The following is a 17,259-nucleotide window of genomic DNA, read 5'->3' on the forward strand; positions in this document are numbered from 1 at the left end:
GGTGCTGCATAATACAGCTGTCCTTGTTGATACTATAGCATATATGATCATTGACTGCCAGCTGTGCAAAGCTGAAGGCCACCTCTACTACTCTTTTTCATTGTTCCACTTGGCAATTCTCCAGAAAATGGGTGTTTTCATAAAACGGCTGGATTTCATGTAGGCAGAAATCTTCTCCAAGGCCTGCAGAGAAAACCATCAGAAGGATCGTTATTAGCAAGTTAACACAGAGATAGTCTGACTGATAGAGGACAACATAACATGGTGGTCAACTAGCTGTTGTGTGGGATCAGAAGGCCCAAAAATGGGGAGAGTTGGATCCAAGGTCCAATAGGTACAAACTTATCATGACTCATGTGACTGTATAAATGAGATCTAGTGTATGTTACAAGTTTGTACTGGGCCAGAAAAATTATACTGAGGGTCTGTGAATGATAGGGTTCATGGCTTCATGATTTTATAAAGTACTACAGTATCCAAACTTCAGCTACCACCATTCTCTCCTAGGATAGGAAGTTTTTCTACTGTGTACCACAAGAGTCTTTTTAAAAAGCAGTCACAGAGGTTGCTGGGTTAGACAATCTCTGCAGAGCGGCGTTTCTCAAACTGGAGTCCAGGGGGGCTCTGGGGAATCCTTAAGGATACTCTAGGGAGTCCCATGAATTCTTTTGAGGAATAATCCCACATCTGGAGAATGCAAAAACGGTTTTCTAGAAATGGGGAAAGGGATTCTGCACCTCAGGGGAAGGGAACGGAATCAACATCTCCCCTCTTTCCAAGAGTGGGAGCGGAAAGAGTTGCTTGCTGCAATCCACAGTCTCCCGATCACCTCAGAGCATTAGCCAGAAAGCATGCTGGGATCCAGGAGCTCAGGCCTAGGAAACTCTACATGGATCAGTGGCACCAAGGAGCTACAATCTTAATACAGTCACCATTGTTAATTCAGGTGAAACAATGAACTGTATTATTTCCCAATGGAAAGAATTTCGTCATAGAGATAGAGATAGAATCATAGAGTTGGAAGGGGCCATGCATGCTATTTGGTGTCCACAGACAATAATAGCCAATGGCAGACACACACACATAAATGAGAGAAGAACTGTACATTCTGTCAACAAGAACATTGCAAGGAATATGTAGCAGGCACTCATAACACTTGTGCAACCGCAACATGCTATGACAGAAGGAACTAATCTTTGTTTCTTAGTGCTGCTAAAACTCAATGGCGACAGACCAAACCAGCTTTGTCTATGCTCATCTATTCAGAGGACTTAAGTGTTTGCGGCCAATACCTCTATAAAAGACACATATATTAAATGGAGATCTGTTAACTGCGGGCTATGAATGAGAAACCTGCTGTGCTGAACAAACAATAGATCTCCTCTAAACATGCCTGCTAAGAACCTGGAGGAAAAAATGTTCTGTCCCTTTAATAGAGGCTTAAAGGGATGTTATTTACCAAGTAATGTTACACCTTTATACCAGGAACAGCTTCATCTGCTCATTTCCACACTTTAAAGGGACAGGACACTTTTTCTTCAGGTTGTTGTCAACTGTATCTGTAAAGCTCTTAACTCTTTAGTTTAAAGTGAGAATTTTAAGTGGTGGCTGTTGAGACATTTTCATATGGCACAAATTGGTAATCTTTAACTCTATGATATGCACTTTGCTAGTAGATGATCTTGAGGCAGAAGGTGTTTGTGGGATATGGAAACATCCAAACAGGAGAAATTATAGAAATAGAACCCAAGTTGTTCCAGGTCTGTAAAGTTACTTCATATGACACAGACACTCAAGCAGGGAGCGTGGTCTCAAAGGACCAAGTGGTGGAATGCCAATTTTATAAATTAGAGAATATGAAACCAGGTTACAAAAAGGAAAGTCACTTTATTTGAGAAAGCATAATTGAGGCACATTTCCTTTGATCAGCAGGGGGCCTGACTACTTTCAAAAAAGTATTGAAACGAAGGAATGCCTGTTTTCTTAAGAGAAACATTGCTGTTGTGTTCAACAATACACATTTTAAGATTTCTAGATGTTTTACCTTTATGTGTCTTATTACAAGGGCACTTGATCTCATGAAATCTTTGAGCACATATTGTTTCCCATCTACTGGATTTTCAAATTCCTTAATACTACATGTAAACTTACTGAATATGCAGTGTCCAGTGTTCAGTACTGCTGAACCCAAAAGCAATATTTCCCTCAGGAAAAGAGGTGCTCTTTTGGTTAAACACTTTCTTGAAAATGGTCACATCTCCACCGATATATTTTGTTGGGCTATTCCAAAAGTGCTGAGTCGTCATGACAATGTAGTTTCAGAGGGCAGGCCCGTATGGGCCTGCAGTAGAACAGCTAGATTCCAGTCCAGTAGCACCTTAAGAGACCAGCAAGGTTTTCAGGGTATCAGCTTTCAAGACTCAAAGCTCCCTTCGTCAGATCATGGCAAGGTAGTACCGAAGAAGGAAGCAGAATGGATCCTCAGACTTCAAACTATAGCTCAACAGGAGTTAAATGAGAGTCTAGATTTTTTTTGTAATTGGTGTGACTATAAATCTTGCTGCACAGTGAAAAAGCCTCAACCTTTTCATCTCTGTATGGATCAGAACATTATATAGCTCCTGGTTTTTTTAAACATGCTCAATTAGCACTGAACTCTCTGTCTTTCATTTTTATTCTCTGTGACTTTGTATTTTTAAAAATAAATCTGTTTTTAAAATATTTTAAAAAATAAATCTGTAAAATAAATGTATATTTTAGATCCTCCAACAAAGCCGCATGTGGAATGCATATGGATTTGCATGGAATATAATATTTTCCCCACTGCACCACTGTTCTTCTTCTCTGCTTTGACTCTATATTGATGTGGCCCCTTCTTTCTCATACTTTGATCAGCCCCACAATGATCATTACTAGAGACTCATGCATGATTACAGTAAAGTTCACCTCAAAGCGGTCGAGAAAATCCTTTAGATTTGGGAACTGATCCAAGCATTTTGGTTCAAACATTCGTTGCTGATCCAAGACATCATATGCAACAAAATCCACATAGGTGATCTGGAAAATGAAAAAAATAATAATTGTTTTGTATTGAACCACCAAACTGGCGAGGTCGTGGTCTTTCTAATCACATACAGCTCATGTACCTTCTTTCCTGCAAACCATTTCCTGTCCCCCAAAAACTGGGAGAACTGCTTCAGTTTTCCTGGCAGCTGCTCCAAGTATTCAGGCTTCAGTTTTTCCTGCAAAGAGAAAAACAATTGAATATCATGGACAGGCTCTCTTCCAGCTAAGTTTTTGTGCAATGTTGAACTGATCTGAATAGTTAACTCCCCATTTCTGAGCCACCTGTTTTTGCTAAATCTAAACAAAGAATGTATCTCCCCCTCTTCAATCCCTGGACAGTAGAAAGGATTATTTATTAACCCTTACATAGTTGCTGCCTTCCTATGCCCTAATTGCACATTAACCCTGACTGATTCTAAGTTCATTTGTTGCATTCCAGATCCAACCCAATTTGCAAGGAGGACTCAAACCAACGCACAAAATCTGGGCTGTAGCATATTCTTGCAAAAGCGATGCGGAAATCCATGACATGGTTCTCAAACATATCGATTCTGACATTTTCTTCTTCACTCTCGCCACCTATTGACAACACAACATACACAGATGGTGAAAACCTAATACTGGTCAACCATTCTGCCACCCACCTTTCTAATGTTTTAAGTTGGCATCCAAGTAATAAGAACACTTACACATATTGTGTTTGCGGGCAATGTACCGAAGGATGGCATTGCTCTGTGTGATTTTTGTCTCGCCATCAATCAGATAGGGCAGCTAGGGAAAGATGAAGGGGGATTAATAAAGCCAGTGAATCTTTCAGTGATGCCATCACCCACTCATCTTCCACCTTACCAAGGCAAACATTAGGCACATAAGGAAATGGTGTGAACTATCAGGAGTGTGACAGCTGAAGGTTTTATCCCAGTAGAAATAGCCTGCTCTGATCTGGATGGCCCAGGCTAGCCTGAACTTGTCAGATCTCAGAAACTAAGCAGGATCAGCCTTGGTTAGTACTTGGATGGGAGACCACAAAGGAAGTTGAGGATTATTATGCAAAGGTAGGCAATGACAAACCACCTCTGATCGTCTCATGCCTTGAAAACCCCATGAGGGGTTTTGATGGCACTTGATGGCACAGTCTAACACCACCTATGCCCCTGAAGGTTCTCAGCGCCTTGCAGCTCTCCCCGCGGTCAACCTGCCCTCCAGCAAGAGATGATGACTGAAGGTGCCAAGCTCATTGCTGTACCCACTTTATATTCCACTCACACACAGTCCTCAGTTTTTTTGTGGGGTGGCAGTTTCTTCTGGAAGCCAAATACAATTGAACCTGCTCAGATGAATGTCTTTCCAAGAGCACAGGGTCCTTCCTCAGTTACCCCCATTCATCCCAAAGTGAGCAGCAGCAAATGGTCCCTCCCATCATCCCACAGCAATGTATTAGTTACGCTACTGCTGGGATAACGTACATTTGGAAAGTCCAAGCCCAGCTTATCCTTCACAGTTGTCCATGAACTTCTGTCAAAATCAGGAGCTGCAAGTATAGATTTGCACAGTCAATGCCAAATCCACATCCCACACCTAGTTCTGTATCTGCAGAGACTTATTTGCCCTTTCAGGCCCAATTTCCCCTGTACCTTAGGCCAGGGGTCCCCAACATGGTGCCCATGGGCATCATGGCACCCACTTTTTAAAACGTGGATGTGGTCAGGTGGGGATCCTGCCCAGTAGGTAGGGTTGCCAGGTCCCTCTTCACCAGCAGCAGGAGGTTTTTGGAGCACAGCCTGGGGAGGGGAGGGACTTCAATGCCATAGAGTCCAATTGCCAAAGCGGCCATTTTCTCCAGGTGAACTGATCTCTATCAGCTGGAGATCAGTTGTAATAGCAGGAGATCTCCAGCTAGTACCTGGAGGTTGGCAACCCTACCAGTACGGCTTCTGATTAGCCACTGGAAATCTGTTTATCTGTGCAGATTAAAATAACATTGTTTCAGCAGCAGCTGCCATCACAAAATCGGTTTATTCTTCCACACACTCTTCTTTCCCAGTGTATTTTTTAAATAAGTTACTTCTCTTGTTCCCTCCACTTGGGCTTCTCTTGTGTGTGTGGCTCTACCTCCTGTGGTGGCCTGATTGTGGTTGAGTCTGCCTTCTGCGGCAGCCATTTTGTGGTTGCACCCACCACCCTCTGTCAGAAGGACAGGAACTTCAAGCAGGAACTTCAAGCTCTTCTTTGAGAACAATATGCACTTACTATAGATCATTTACTATAGCCAGAGAAAATTTACAGAATAAACTCTTCATATGCCAGAAGGAAGGAAATACTCAGAGACATATTGGTGAAATTTACAGGCCAAAGAGCGAGAGACAAAATTATATGTGAGCAAAGAGAAGACCCACTCTTTTATAAAGAAAAAATGATCCAGTTTTCTCCGATTTACCAGCCAATGTAATACAAAAAAGAAAACAATTTGATGAACTAAGAACCTTACTTCATCAAAAGCAAATCCATTTCCATTGGATAGCGCCCTACACTACGGATTTCCCTACCTTCAGGGGCGAGAATTGGTAAAAACAAAGAAGTAGATATTCTTATAGAAGAACTTTTCTCCCGACCTTCGACGTCTTCAAGCAGAAAATCTGAAGGTACAGAACAACAGACTCCAATCACTAAAACTATTCCAGTCACTAAAAACGCAGAAAAGAAAAGACTTACGAGAAGTAGTCAAACAGCTGGCACAATTGGAACCGTTGACTCCGAGACAAGAGCAACAAGAAATAAAGTGTTTGCTAAACACCATCAAGCAGATACTCTCCCCAGAATTGCTCCAGGTGGTTGAACAAGAACAGGACTCAGATTTAGCTCAGCCTTTTGCTATTTAAGGAGAACTAGAAGACGAAAATGCCAAACTAGAAGAAGCGAGTGCCTCCAGCTAAGACTGATCACCTTAACATAACATCAGTCAATATCAACGGTCTGAATTGACCAATTAAAAAGAAAAACTTCAAAAACTCATGAAATTATCTTCTGATGTGATTTGCCTACAAGAAACCCACATAAAGCAAAAATTTGAAGGACTTCTGCAATGTAAAGGATTAGGTTCACTATATTCTTCCTCCTCTTCATCCAAAAAAAGAGAGGTGTTGCCACTTATATTAAGGGAACTAAGCTGACAGTTCTTGATGTTACAAAAGATGAAAAAGGAAGATATCTAATCCTGTGCGAATGGAGAGAAGTTAACCATTGCAAATATATACACGCCCAACAATGCGAAAGAAAAGTTTTTCACAAATTTTTTTGATACCTTACAGGACTTTCATCAAGGAGAAATGATGATTTTTGGTGACATGAATAGAGTAATGGATTTAAAATTGGATAAATCAGGACAATCAAAAGGAAGTAAATTACCAAAAACTGTTTTTAAATTTCTCGAAGACTGGAGTTTAATTGATGCTTGGAGGCATAAGTATCCCCCCAAAAAGAGATTTTACTTTTTATTCTAATAGGCACAATACCTATTCCAGGATTGATATGGGTTGGATTTCCAAAGCTTTGATTAGCAAACTAGATCAACTAAACATCCTTCCCGGAACATTCGCAGATCACAAGCCTCTTCAGATTCTTTTTTATTCCAATTTGAAAGGTCTCAGAAGATGGCAGCTAAACGACAACTTATTACTTTGTAAGGATATATTGTTGCAGTGCCAAGGTGAACTAAAAGACTTTTTTGATTCCAATAACACAAGTGAAATGCCAGCAAGAACACTATGGGAAACAAGCAAAGCATTTATGAGAGGAAGATTTATTGCAATTTCTGCCAATATTAAAAAAGAAAGAGACCGTGAAATTACTAAACTACATGAAGAACTTCACCAAGTAGAAGAACAGCACCAGAAAGCTCATGACAAGAAGCTATTGTGCAAGATAAGAGAACTGAAATATCAAATTGACGTTTTTGAAACTGAAGAAATGCAGAAAAAGTTGAGATTTGTAAAGCAGAAATACTCTGAACATGCAAACAAACCTGGAAGACTTTTGGCAAATACATTAAAGAAGGAATCAATAAAGAGAAGAATTCTTTCTGTCTGGAAAGGCGATCAACTCTCTAACAAAGAAAAAGACATCGAAGAAGCTTTCCTAGCTTTTTATTTACAGCTTTACCAAATCAATGATTACCCTCAACAAGACATTGACCAGTATATAGCCCAAGCCTACTTGCCAAGCTTTAGCCAAATACTTAACCAGAAAATAACCATCCAAGAGTTAACAGATATCTTTAAAAAACTCAAATTGGAAAAAGCACCTGGCCCAGATGGACTAACCGCAAAGTACTATAGAAGCTTTGATCAACTGTTGATGCCACATCTTCAAAATGTCTTCAATGACCTTTTAACAGATGGTACAATCCCTAGGTCGTGGGAAGAAGCCCATACAACCCTGATTCCTTAGGAAAGTCAAGATGAGAGTCTTCCCAAATTGTATTGACCAATTTCACTATTAAACGTGGATTATAAGATCCTGGCCACAATACTAACAGAGAGACTAAAGAGATGTATCTCTAAAATAATAAAAGATCAAACTTTTTTTTTTTTTTTTTTTTACCAAAGAGACATTAAAAAGGCAATGTAAGACTTGTTCTTCGATGTGGAGAAGGCTTTTGATAATATTTCTTGGAACTTTCTCTTGAAAACGCTAGATAAGCTAAATTGTGGTTTGAAGTTTATGATGGAAATCAGGAGTATCTATACCAAACAAATGCCAGACTTTTACTTAACGGAAGACTTACAGACACTCTTAGGATTGAAAAGGATACTAGGCAAAGCTGCCCATTATCCCCCCTACTGTTTAATATTGCTATGGTGAAATTTTCCACAACTCTTATGTACATGTACTCTGCTGACTATGAATTCAAAATACCAGGAATAACACAACAATACAATTTTGAAGTAGTAATTAATAGCCTCCACCATGAACATTGCTCCCACCTAGGGTTGCCAGCTCTGGGCTGAGAAATACCTGGAGATTTGGGGTGGGGGCTGTGGAGCCTGTGTAGGGCAGGATTTGGATAGGGGAGGGACTTCAATGGGGTATAATGCCATAGAGTCCTCCTTCCAAAGTGGCCATTTTCTCCAGGTGAACTGATCTCTATTGCCTGGAGATCAGATCTCCAGCCACCACCTGGAGGTTGGTAACCGCATTCCCCCTTTTATTCCTTAAGGAGCATATTTACTTCAGGAGCTGTGCTGTCCCTACATTTTGAGGGATTTGGGGCAGAAAGCTAAGATAAAAGTCAATAAAGTAATCTTTTATAGAGCCACAAAGAACATTCAAAGCTTTTAGCATACAGCAACCTTGTACTGGTAGGCTAGCATCATTATTGCCATAATGCAGCTAAGGGCTGAATCAAGGGAATTTAGCTCGACTAAGGTTTTCTTTAAAATTCATGTTAAAGATGAGCACTGAACACAAGGTTTTCTGGTTAACACCTCAGTTTCTTGCCCACTATACCACACAAGGGCAAAAATTCAGATAATACTTTCTTAACTTTAAAAGGCTGAAAAGGCAAAACAACAGTCCACAGGCAAGATTCCTTACCTTTCCCAGCAGAATACTGCTTGTCCTCATAGGAGGTTCCTGTGTGTTCCAGTAGCAATCGGATTGCATGAGCAAGCTGCAGGGAGAGGAAGAGGTATAGGAAGACCACCAAAAGCAGTAGCATATTATATCTGCTCCAGCCAAAAGCTATAGCAATACACAAGCTAAAACAGAACAGGCACTGTATTAGGTAGTTTTTCCAGTGGACCTATGTTGCAGTGAGCAGTGAAATCAGAATGTAGTCTTGATATTTTATCAGCGAAAAATTTGCAAAGGTATTATAACTAATTGTCTGGTCCTGATACGATGAAGGCTCAATTTTAGGAGTCAGCAGATGTTGTGTCACCTTAAACAATAGGGATGGTTGTGAACTAGCCGATGCAATAGTAGCGGAGAGGTAACATTTCTTAGCTGCCATCACCATCGCTTCATAGGTCTTACAATGAGCTCTAAAACTGATCTGTCAGATTCAGTGTGCTCTTTTCAGATCACCCAGTTCCATGGTAAATCAGGAGGCTGGGTATCATCCCAAGAGCGGGAGAGGTTGTCGAGTGGTGACCTTATTGATAGCTTCAAGAAGCGTCAACTTCCACAGCAACCTCAGCAGAGCACACGTTTGAAATCTTAAAATCCCTAGAGCATTATAGAATCCAGTTGGATTCATGAGCCTCTGTGGGCTGACCATTTTAGCTGGGGAGTGGGGGCTTCTGTGAGGTGTTGGAGCCGCACTGACTGGTTTTGAGTAGGCAGCGGTCAGACCAGGGTTCAGGGCAAATCCACAACTCTGAAATCAAACCTACCCCCCAAGATTCCATGCTAAAGATTCGGTCCAAGGTGTGACCTCTTTCATTTGTTGGGTCAGTGATGGTTTGGAAGAAGGCACACATCATTTTGTGAAGAAACACATGTAACGTTTGCCTTTATGCCGGAGATGTGATTTGAACAAGGGGATTCCTAGATCACAGCTCATTCTCACTATACCAGCTCTATATTTCTACCAGGGTACGAGACTTGTTACACTTGCCTCCAAGCTTCCCACCCAAGAGCCCTTAACAGAAAACTGGACACTCTCTGCCTTGTGTAAAGATCTGCAGCCAGGGGGTTTAGCCCAGGAGCAGGTGTAAGTGCACGTGCAGAGAGGAGACGAATGGAAAAGGTGTGGGAAACCTGCATTCAGATCTTAGCATTGGATTAGGAATGTGAGTTTAAAAGGCAGATGAATTAAAGCTTCTGTTCCTTATTCCATGCTTTCAACTCTCTATTTAATACCCATTCATTAAGCTGTCATTCAATATGTTTTTGCCTAGACTTACCCTGATTTCACAGTTCCTAATCATGTGTCGCATAGCAAAGCAGTGGGTGAAGGCAGCTGCAGTATTTTGATTAGCTGTACATTCTCCATGCAAGTCCAGTACCAGGTTTTATGGGCCCCAGGCAGAGACTGTTCAGGGGGCCCCAAACTCTGTCCCCACCACCTGGGCCCCCACTCACACCTGCCTTCCTGTCCACACCCCCACTCACCTACCCCTGCCTGTGTGCGTCCTTCTCGCCTGCTCATGGCCCCTCCCACAGCCACCTGCATGCCATTTCCTCAATAGCATGAGGAGGCATGTTCAGCGGGGAGTGCCATTGCTGTGACTGTCACCATCTGCAGGATCTGCAAGTGCTGGGCAGCCCATGTGCACAGGAGGTGCTATGAGCACAAGGAGGTGCTATGTGCACAAGGAGATGGAGTGCTTGCAAGCAAGTGGGTGAGAGAAGGGTACACAAGCAAGTGGCAGAGAAGGTGTGTGGGCAGGGGCTGGTGGCAGTGGGCCCTATCAGGACCCCTGGGCCCTGTCTTCATCTCACCACAATGGGCCACCTGCCCAGTACATGCCAAAGTACTTGCCTGGGAGATGGCGTAGATCGAATAGTGAAGCTGGTCTGAAGAGGCGTTGAACTCATCAAACAAGTATTGGAAGTAAGTCAATTGCACCTAATAAAATTTATAGTGCCTGTTTGAGCTTCAAGTGTGAACTTTCCTGGTGGTTAGTGCCAACAATTTAAGGATTATTATACTCATCAGTTACAGCCAAAGGCTTCATTTGTACCCTTCTTCATAGACAAGCTTGATACTTTGTGGATAGGGTTGCCAGGTCCCTCTTTGCCACCGATGGGAGGTTTTTGGGGCGGAGTCTGAGTAGGGTGGGGTTTGGGAAGGGGAGGACTTCAGTGCCATAGAGTCTTCAGTGCCAAAGCGGCCATTTTCTCCAGGTGAACCGATCTCTATCAGTTGGAGATAAGTTGTAATAGCGAGAGATCTCCAGCTAGTACCTGGAGGTTGGCAACCCTATTTGTGGCTATAAATCATCATTATCTCCTATGCCTGTTAAGGCCTCAAAGTTTCATGCTATTCAAGTCACCAAGATGCACTCAGCAGAATCAAGAGTGGAGGATGTGAAAATAAAGAAGAGAGAGTCTATTTTGAGTTTTTGCAGTCCCAAGGAAATTTATAAGAAAACAACCTCAAAGGAAACTCCAGAGAATTAATACAAGAAAAGCTCCTTGCTCCGAACAAGGAAGGAAAGCCCACTGCCCTTTAGAGGCAAGCAAACAGAAATGAAACAAAAGCTTCCCAACTTTAAAGAAAAAGAAGCAAACAGAAGAATTTCTTAAAGGAGAAGAATGAGAGATTGTAATATGACCATATATGTTAAGATCCTTACATTGATTTGTTAATACTCATTTGTATATTTAGACTAAGAAATGTTATAGATCATGTTAAGATTGTTGACTTTGACTATAGGTGCCAATAACTTTAAGTTGATTTAATAATGGAAATATACTGACTATAGTATAGGTTAAACTTGGTAACTAAGTGCATAGGCGTTAACAGTTCTAAACTGATCTATGAATATAAATTATTGTTCAACAAATGCTATTGATTGTCAGTGAATGGAAAAATAATATGTTGTTTAGAAATGTTATGAATAACGGGCAACTCATTCCTGAGCCTTTCGGCAGCTGTGGATGGCACGGCCAAGGCACCACTGCGGTGCCTCCAAAGCAGTTCCCTGACAGCCGAAAGGCTTTTAAAAACTTTTCTTCAGAAAATGGGGCATTTCCCCCCATAGAAAACAGCGAGGTTGCACCAGGAAAAACCTTGCGCAGCAACTCTCCTGCTGGAGGGGGCGTTCCTGGCCTGGAGGGGATTTGGAAGCTGACTAATAACAGCACCACCCCTGGGAATGCCCCCCCCCCCCCACACGCCTCATGTCTCTTCCGTTATTTAAGTCCTGGAGAGACTGCGCTGCCGGGGAAGTTCAGTTCAGTTCTTTATTCTTACAGCCATAGGCCAGAATAAAACACACAATACAATGCAATTGTAGCCTAACGGGTTGCCAATCTCCTGGACTGGTCATGGCAACCCCGGCAGATGTGTGCAGCAGCTTCTCCAGACCAAGCAGCAAGCCTGTGCCGCCATGGAAAGGACTCCTCTTCATCCCGCAAAACCGGCAGTCAAAGAGCAGCAGCCAAAGTAGTCCCTCCAGCGAACCAGAGGGCGTCCATGTTCCTGTGTATCCTGCTCCAGTGAAAGCCATATTGTAGGGAATATGTCCAGGCATGTAGCCTGCACCAACACACACACACCCTCTTGCACCATCGGACTAGTTCAGCAAAGCCATTCAGCAGACATTGAGATAACAATGACCAGCTTTTCAGCAACGATCTCCAGACATTAGCAGCGATCGCACCTTTTGTTTCAAGCCATTAAGCCAATCAGCGAGACTCCTGACTACTCCTGGGGTTGCATAAGTCATTGGAATCAGAATAGTATTTCAAAATTGTCACCACACCACCCCTCAGACGGTCATTCATCCTTTTGTTTTAGCTTGGGAGCCAAGAGGGTAATCCAATTAGCCCCTACCCCCAGAAAGAGTATAACTGTGTCCTGAAAGTCCATACACTCTCTCTTTTTTTAGGCCTGCCCCTCCATACTGCCCGGCACTCTGCCAGAGTGGGCATTTATGCTTGGACACATAGGGGGTCTCCCCCTGTTCCCATTTTATCCCCCATAGCTGCATGGAATTCAGGACGGACAACTTCTCTGCAAGAGCGGTGCAGTATATTTCCTCCTCTGCCTGCCACATGGCAAAAGTCTCTTTATTCCTCTCTTTGATTCCTAGACTCTGTATGTTGTGTGATGTGTATGTGTAGTTTTGTATGTGCGTGTGAACATATAATCTGAGTAAATTCCTTTTAACCTAATTCCATTGCTTCTGCCTCTTTACTGGTCATGGTGTGGACTCTGGTAGACAAAGGTTGCATCCCTGCTTAAGTTATGCCCATTGCCGGTTATTGATTCGCTAATTCCCCCCCCCCCCACATAACAATTCATAACCGGGCATTTTGGCTAACACAATTATAGCTAAAAAGGTTAGATAGGATATTAATACATGTTTCAATATTGTTTGCAAATTACTTAATCTAAACATTGACATATTCACTGAATATTATTCAGAAAGCCGGCGGTCCGTCCATAATTAAAATGTCTGTCACAAAAGAAGTAACATATAATTAATATAGTTGTTCTTGAGGCAACCAGACTCCCTTCTTTTTGATTACTGCATGGCAAAATTTTGTAACTGTGAGAGAAACCGTAGGGTTCCTTTCTTCCTGCAAAATTTTTACCATTTTGCCTTTGATAGGATTAGAATGACTGTCGTAGCCAGGGTAGCCAGGAAAGCAGCATGCAGCTCCGCGGCACCCAGGTGCTGACGGAACTTCCCCCAGTGCCAGCGTAAGTGCCTCTTATCACAGAATAAGAGGCACTTACGCTGGCGGCAGGGTCATGCTGCCTCCTCTCTGCCCTCCACCTCAAGAATGGGCTCTTAAATAAGTTTGGGAATTATATAGCAGACAGTGAAAAATGAAACTTAACAATTTATGCAATGGTGGATTCAATCATACTGGAAACAGCAGAAATGAATCATCAAGCTGGTTTTTTAAAAATCTTTTTGGCTTTCTAACTTTGTTTTTAGTTTGATTTGTTGCTGCTTATTTTATATTTAGATTAAGGAATGTTATAGAATCTTACAATTTCATATATGGCTAATGAATTTTAATTGGCTTTGTTGACGTTTACATTTACATTTAGATTTTAAAATGTTCTGGAACAGATTGGATTTGCTAAATTGATAAGTGTCGGGAATTCCAAGTTGATCTAAGAACTCAAATGAGCTTGGAAATATATAATGGACAGTGAATAGAAAACTATATATTGTTTAAGAAATATTATGAATAAATTAAATGAATTTAGAAAACTATATATTGTTTAAGAAATATTATGAATAAATTAAATGAATTTAGGAACTTATGACAGACAGTGAACAGATTAACTTAACAATTTATGCATGGTGGATATTCTATAAAAATATAAACATATATAACTATGGTCATATAAATGATGAAGATCTAATTTTATAATAATATCAGAAATAATAAGGGTGAATTACGAAGTTGTTTCTCTCCTCTGCTTCTTAATTTTAGATTATTTACAATTAATATGACCAAAGAAAGATGGTGGAACAGAATAGTAATTTTTTGAGCATGAACTGATCTATTGGATATAAAATAGATTATGCAAGATTTTGTAAGACTAAGCTAGAATGAACTCTGACCAAGATGGAACAGTCTGTGTTGTGTTTGTACGGTGTGTGATGTGTTAGATGTATGATGTTTGCAACTTGTAAGTACAAAATAAAAAAATTCTTCAAAAAAATTGGCACTAAAATATTGTTATATTGCTATACTGTTGTAAACTGGTGTAGTAGGTTCTCTGAATTCTCAGCTGTCAATAAAAAAGTAAGTCTCCATCCCCATGCCTTGTGGAGATATAGGGGGAAAGGCACATCTTTGCAACCAAAGAAGCTAGAGATTTACTTTTTAAAAAACAATGAAAGCTGGAAAGTCATGGCACCTGATGCACCTATTGTTACAACAGTGTAGCAATATAGAGTGTTAATGCATGGCCATTTTGTTGTGCAATTCTCCTGTTAATGTAGCGAATTGCTGTTGTCAACATGCATGGTCACAAGATGAAAGCGGTATCAGTTTACCTCAATCCGAAACTTCCCCAGGTTTTCCTGTCCCTCCTTTATTCTGAGTTAAAAGTAAGGGGTGCACCAGTCACGAGTCTTTGCCTGTGCATTTCGGCACTCAGGTCAACTCCCTGCCACCTAGCCCCAGCCTTGGCAGCGGCGGCATCAACAACACCTCCTTTCCCAGACCTGCGCCTCTCTCTCCCACCCTCCACCTGCTCCCAAGCCCTCCTCTGGCTCCCCCTCAGCATCAGCCGGGGTTTCAGCATACCTTGCAGCAGCCTGCAGCCCCAGCATCAGAGGCAAAGCGGTGGTAGTGCCTTCTGGTGCCCACGCCACACATTTCCAGCCACTGCTTAACTCCACCCGGCAAAGGGCCATTCTGGCCCCTGCCAAAGTGGCAGTGGGCAGTGTACAGTGTGGGCACAAGAAGCGGCCGCTCCGCCCCAGACAGTGGGGCTCTGGGCTGCAGGCTGATTGAAGGTGGGCTGTACCTCTGGCTGGTGCTGGGTGGAGGCAGCCGGAGCTGGGCAATGGCAGGGAAGGAGTCCCTTCTTCTGGCATTTTTTTGTCCCTGGACTGTTGCCCCATTCCTTCAGTTTTTTGAAGGCAGGATCACAAAGTGTGCAACAGAACAGGGACCAACAAACAAGAACCTAGCCACGAGTCAAGGGCCCCAGTGATAATCTACTGCTGTTTTTTTTTTTTTTTTTTAATGCAAAAGCTGTGGTGGCCCTGGGGACGGGTGTGTGTGCCCGCTTCCAGGAGATTGAGGCAGGGAAACAAACCTTTCACGTAGAAGCACTTCATCAGCAAAGGAGAAACCTCAAAATCCTATCCCCCTGTAGAACACACCCTTGTCGCCAAGTTTCCCTGGACTTCATAATCAAATTTCCCAGGCCCAGGTACAAGAGACTAAGGCCCTTTATGCATGGGAGGTTTTGCCTTGGATTTGCCACTCTCTAGATGCACGTTTCCCCTATCCCAATTCTCAAAACTAAGCCCCCATGTAAAGTTTTGAGAATTCAGATGGGGAAAAGGTGCATCGAGAGGGTGGCAAATCCCAGGCAAAACCTCCCATGCATAAATGGCCTAAGAGATCAAGTCCTCCCCCACCCCCACCTTTTTTAAAATCTTTTTTTAATATTTTTTTTATTATTTTTCGATAGTGATAAAACAGAGTATTCAACAGTCAATATAAGTAAACGTCAGAGTATAGATTCTAATTAATAATTGTTGAAAATACATCCATATAAAGATAATAAAAAATAAAATATAAAAACTTCCCCTACACCTCCCTCAATCTTATCAGATTGGGGAAAAGGTGCATGGAGAGGGTGGCAAATCCCAGGCAAAACCTCCCATGCATAAATGGCCTAAGAGATCAAGTCCTCCCCCACCCCCACCCCACCTCTTTCTTTAATCTTTTTTTAATAAATTTTTTATTATTTTCGATAGTGATCAAACAGAGTATTCAACAGTCAATATAAGTAAACATCAGAGTATAGATTCTAATTAATCACTGTTGAAAATACATCCATATATAGGTAATAAAAAATAAAATATAAAAACTTCCCCTACACCTCCCTCAATCTTATCAGATTGGGGAAAAGGTGCATGGCGAGGGTGGCAAACCCCAGCCAACCCTCCCATGCCTAAATGGCCTAAGGGATCAAGTCCTCCCCCACCCCCAATCTTACCCCCCACCTCTTTTTGAGCCCTGGGGAAACTCTTCACTTCTTGCCGTTTGCTCCGGATGAGAGCAGCCGAGCCTCAGCCCAGCCCGGACGCGAAAGGAGGGCGCTGGGGCTCAGGGAAGCGCCTGCCCTGCCAGAAATGTTGGGGGTCTCTAAGGTGCGCCTGCACCCTCGCTCTTTCCGAATCCAAGCGAAGCGCCCGCCTTGCCGAGAAGAGGGGCTGACTCACCCCACGGATGTCCCAGTAGCCCAGAACGACTCCCATGGCCCCCCGCCGCGCTGCTCTGGCTCAGGAAGACGCGTCCGCGGGCAGCTGCCCGGGTCCGAGAAACGCGGCCGGCCGGGTCCTCCGGGCAGCCCTTTTAAGCAGCCTGCGCCCGCTGAAACCCGCGGTTGGCGGGGGGCCAGCCGCCCGCCCGCCCCCTTTCCCTGGGGGCCGCGTCACCCTGACCAAAGCCTCCGCCTCTCGGCAGCTTCCTGATCCTTTAGGGCACAGGATCCGAGAGGGGCCTGGCTGGAGGCGTCAGGTCAGTTACCAAAAGCCCCCCCCCCACCTCCCCCTGTGCTTTTGGACTTCCGAGAAGGAAGAGACCAGCTAAAAGTGCCTCTTGCCACTTGATGCTGGGGGGCGGGGGGTGGAGAGAGCCGTTGCCCCCTGCTCCAAAAGCAGCCTCTGCCGTACAAGACGGCCCGCAAGACGGGTTTGCCTGGATTCTAAGCAGATCACCTATTAGCTGGCCCGAATTTCTAGTTGTCATTTAAAACAGAGTGAGTGAGTGTGTGCAAAGTGCCGGCAAGTCACAGCCAACTTATGGCGACCC

At 43.0% G+C, this 17,259-nt stretch overlaps 1 protein-coding gene across 1 annotated transcript; it reads right to left on the reverse strand.

The window, feature by feature from the left end:
• Positions 1 to 2: 2 nt before the first annotated feature.
• On the reverse strand, positions 3 to 16,709 carry LOC130493936 (glutathione S-transferase 2-like). The gene is made up of 8 exons (XM_056867563.1): positions 16,668 to 16,709; positions 8,659 to 8,734; positions 4,533 to 4,597; positions 3,756 to 3,837; positions 3,545 to 3,645; positions 3,147 to 3,242; positions 2,947 to 3,057; positions 3 to 183 (listed from the first exon to the last, which is right to left on the reverse strand). Exons 1-8 carry the CDS (start codon positions 16,701 to 16,703, stop codon positions 88 to 90), a joined length of 663 nt encoding a protein of 220 aa, XP_056723541.1. The 5' UTR covers positions 16,704 to 16,709; the 3' UTR covers positions 3 to 87.
• Positions 16,710 to 17,259: the final 550 nt, after the last annotated feature.

Source organism: Euleptes europaea, chromosome 2 (genome assembly GCF_029931775.1).
Source record: "Euleptes europaea isolate rEulEur1 chromosome 2, rEulEur1.hap1, whole genome shotgun sequence".
NCBI classification, from domain to species: domain Eukaryota; kingdom Metazoa; phylum Chordata; class Lepidosauria; order Squamata; family Sphaerodactylidae; genus Euleptes; species Euleptes europaea.

Coding starts and splice junctions, on each gene's coding strand:
- LOC130493936 (XM_056867563.1), bottom strand. CDS start 16,703: ATGGGAGTCGTTCTGGGCTACTGGGACATCCGTGGG. Junction 3,058..3,146: donor AATGGTTTGCAGGAAAGAAG/GTACATGAGCTG, acceptor TTCATTTTCCAG/ATCACCTATGTGGATTTTGT. Junction 184..2,946: donor ATTTTCTCGACCGCTTTGAG/GTGAACTTTACT, acceptor TTTTCTCTGCAG/GCCTTGGAGAAGATTTCTGC.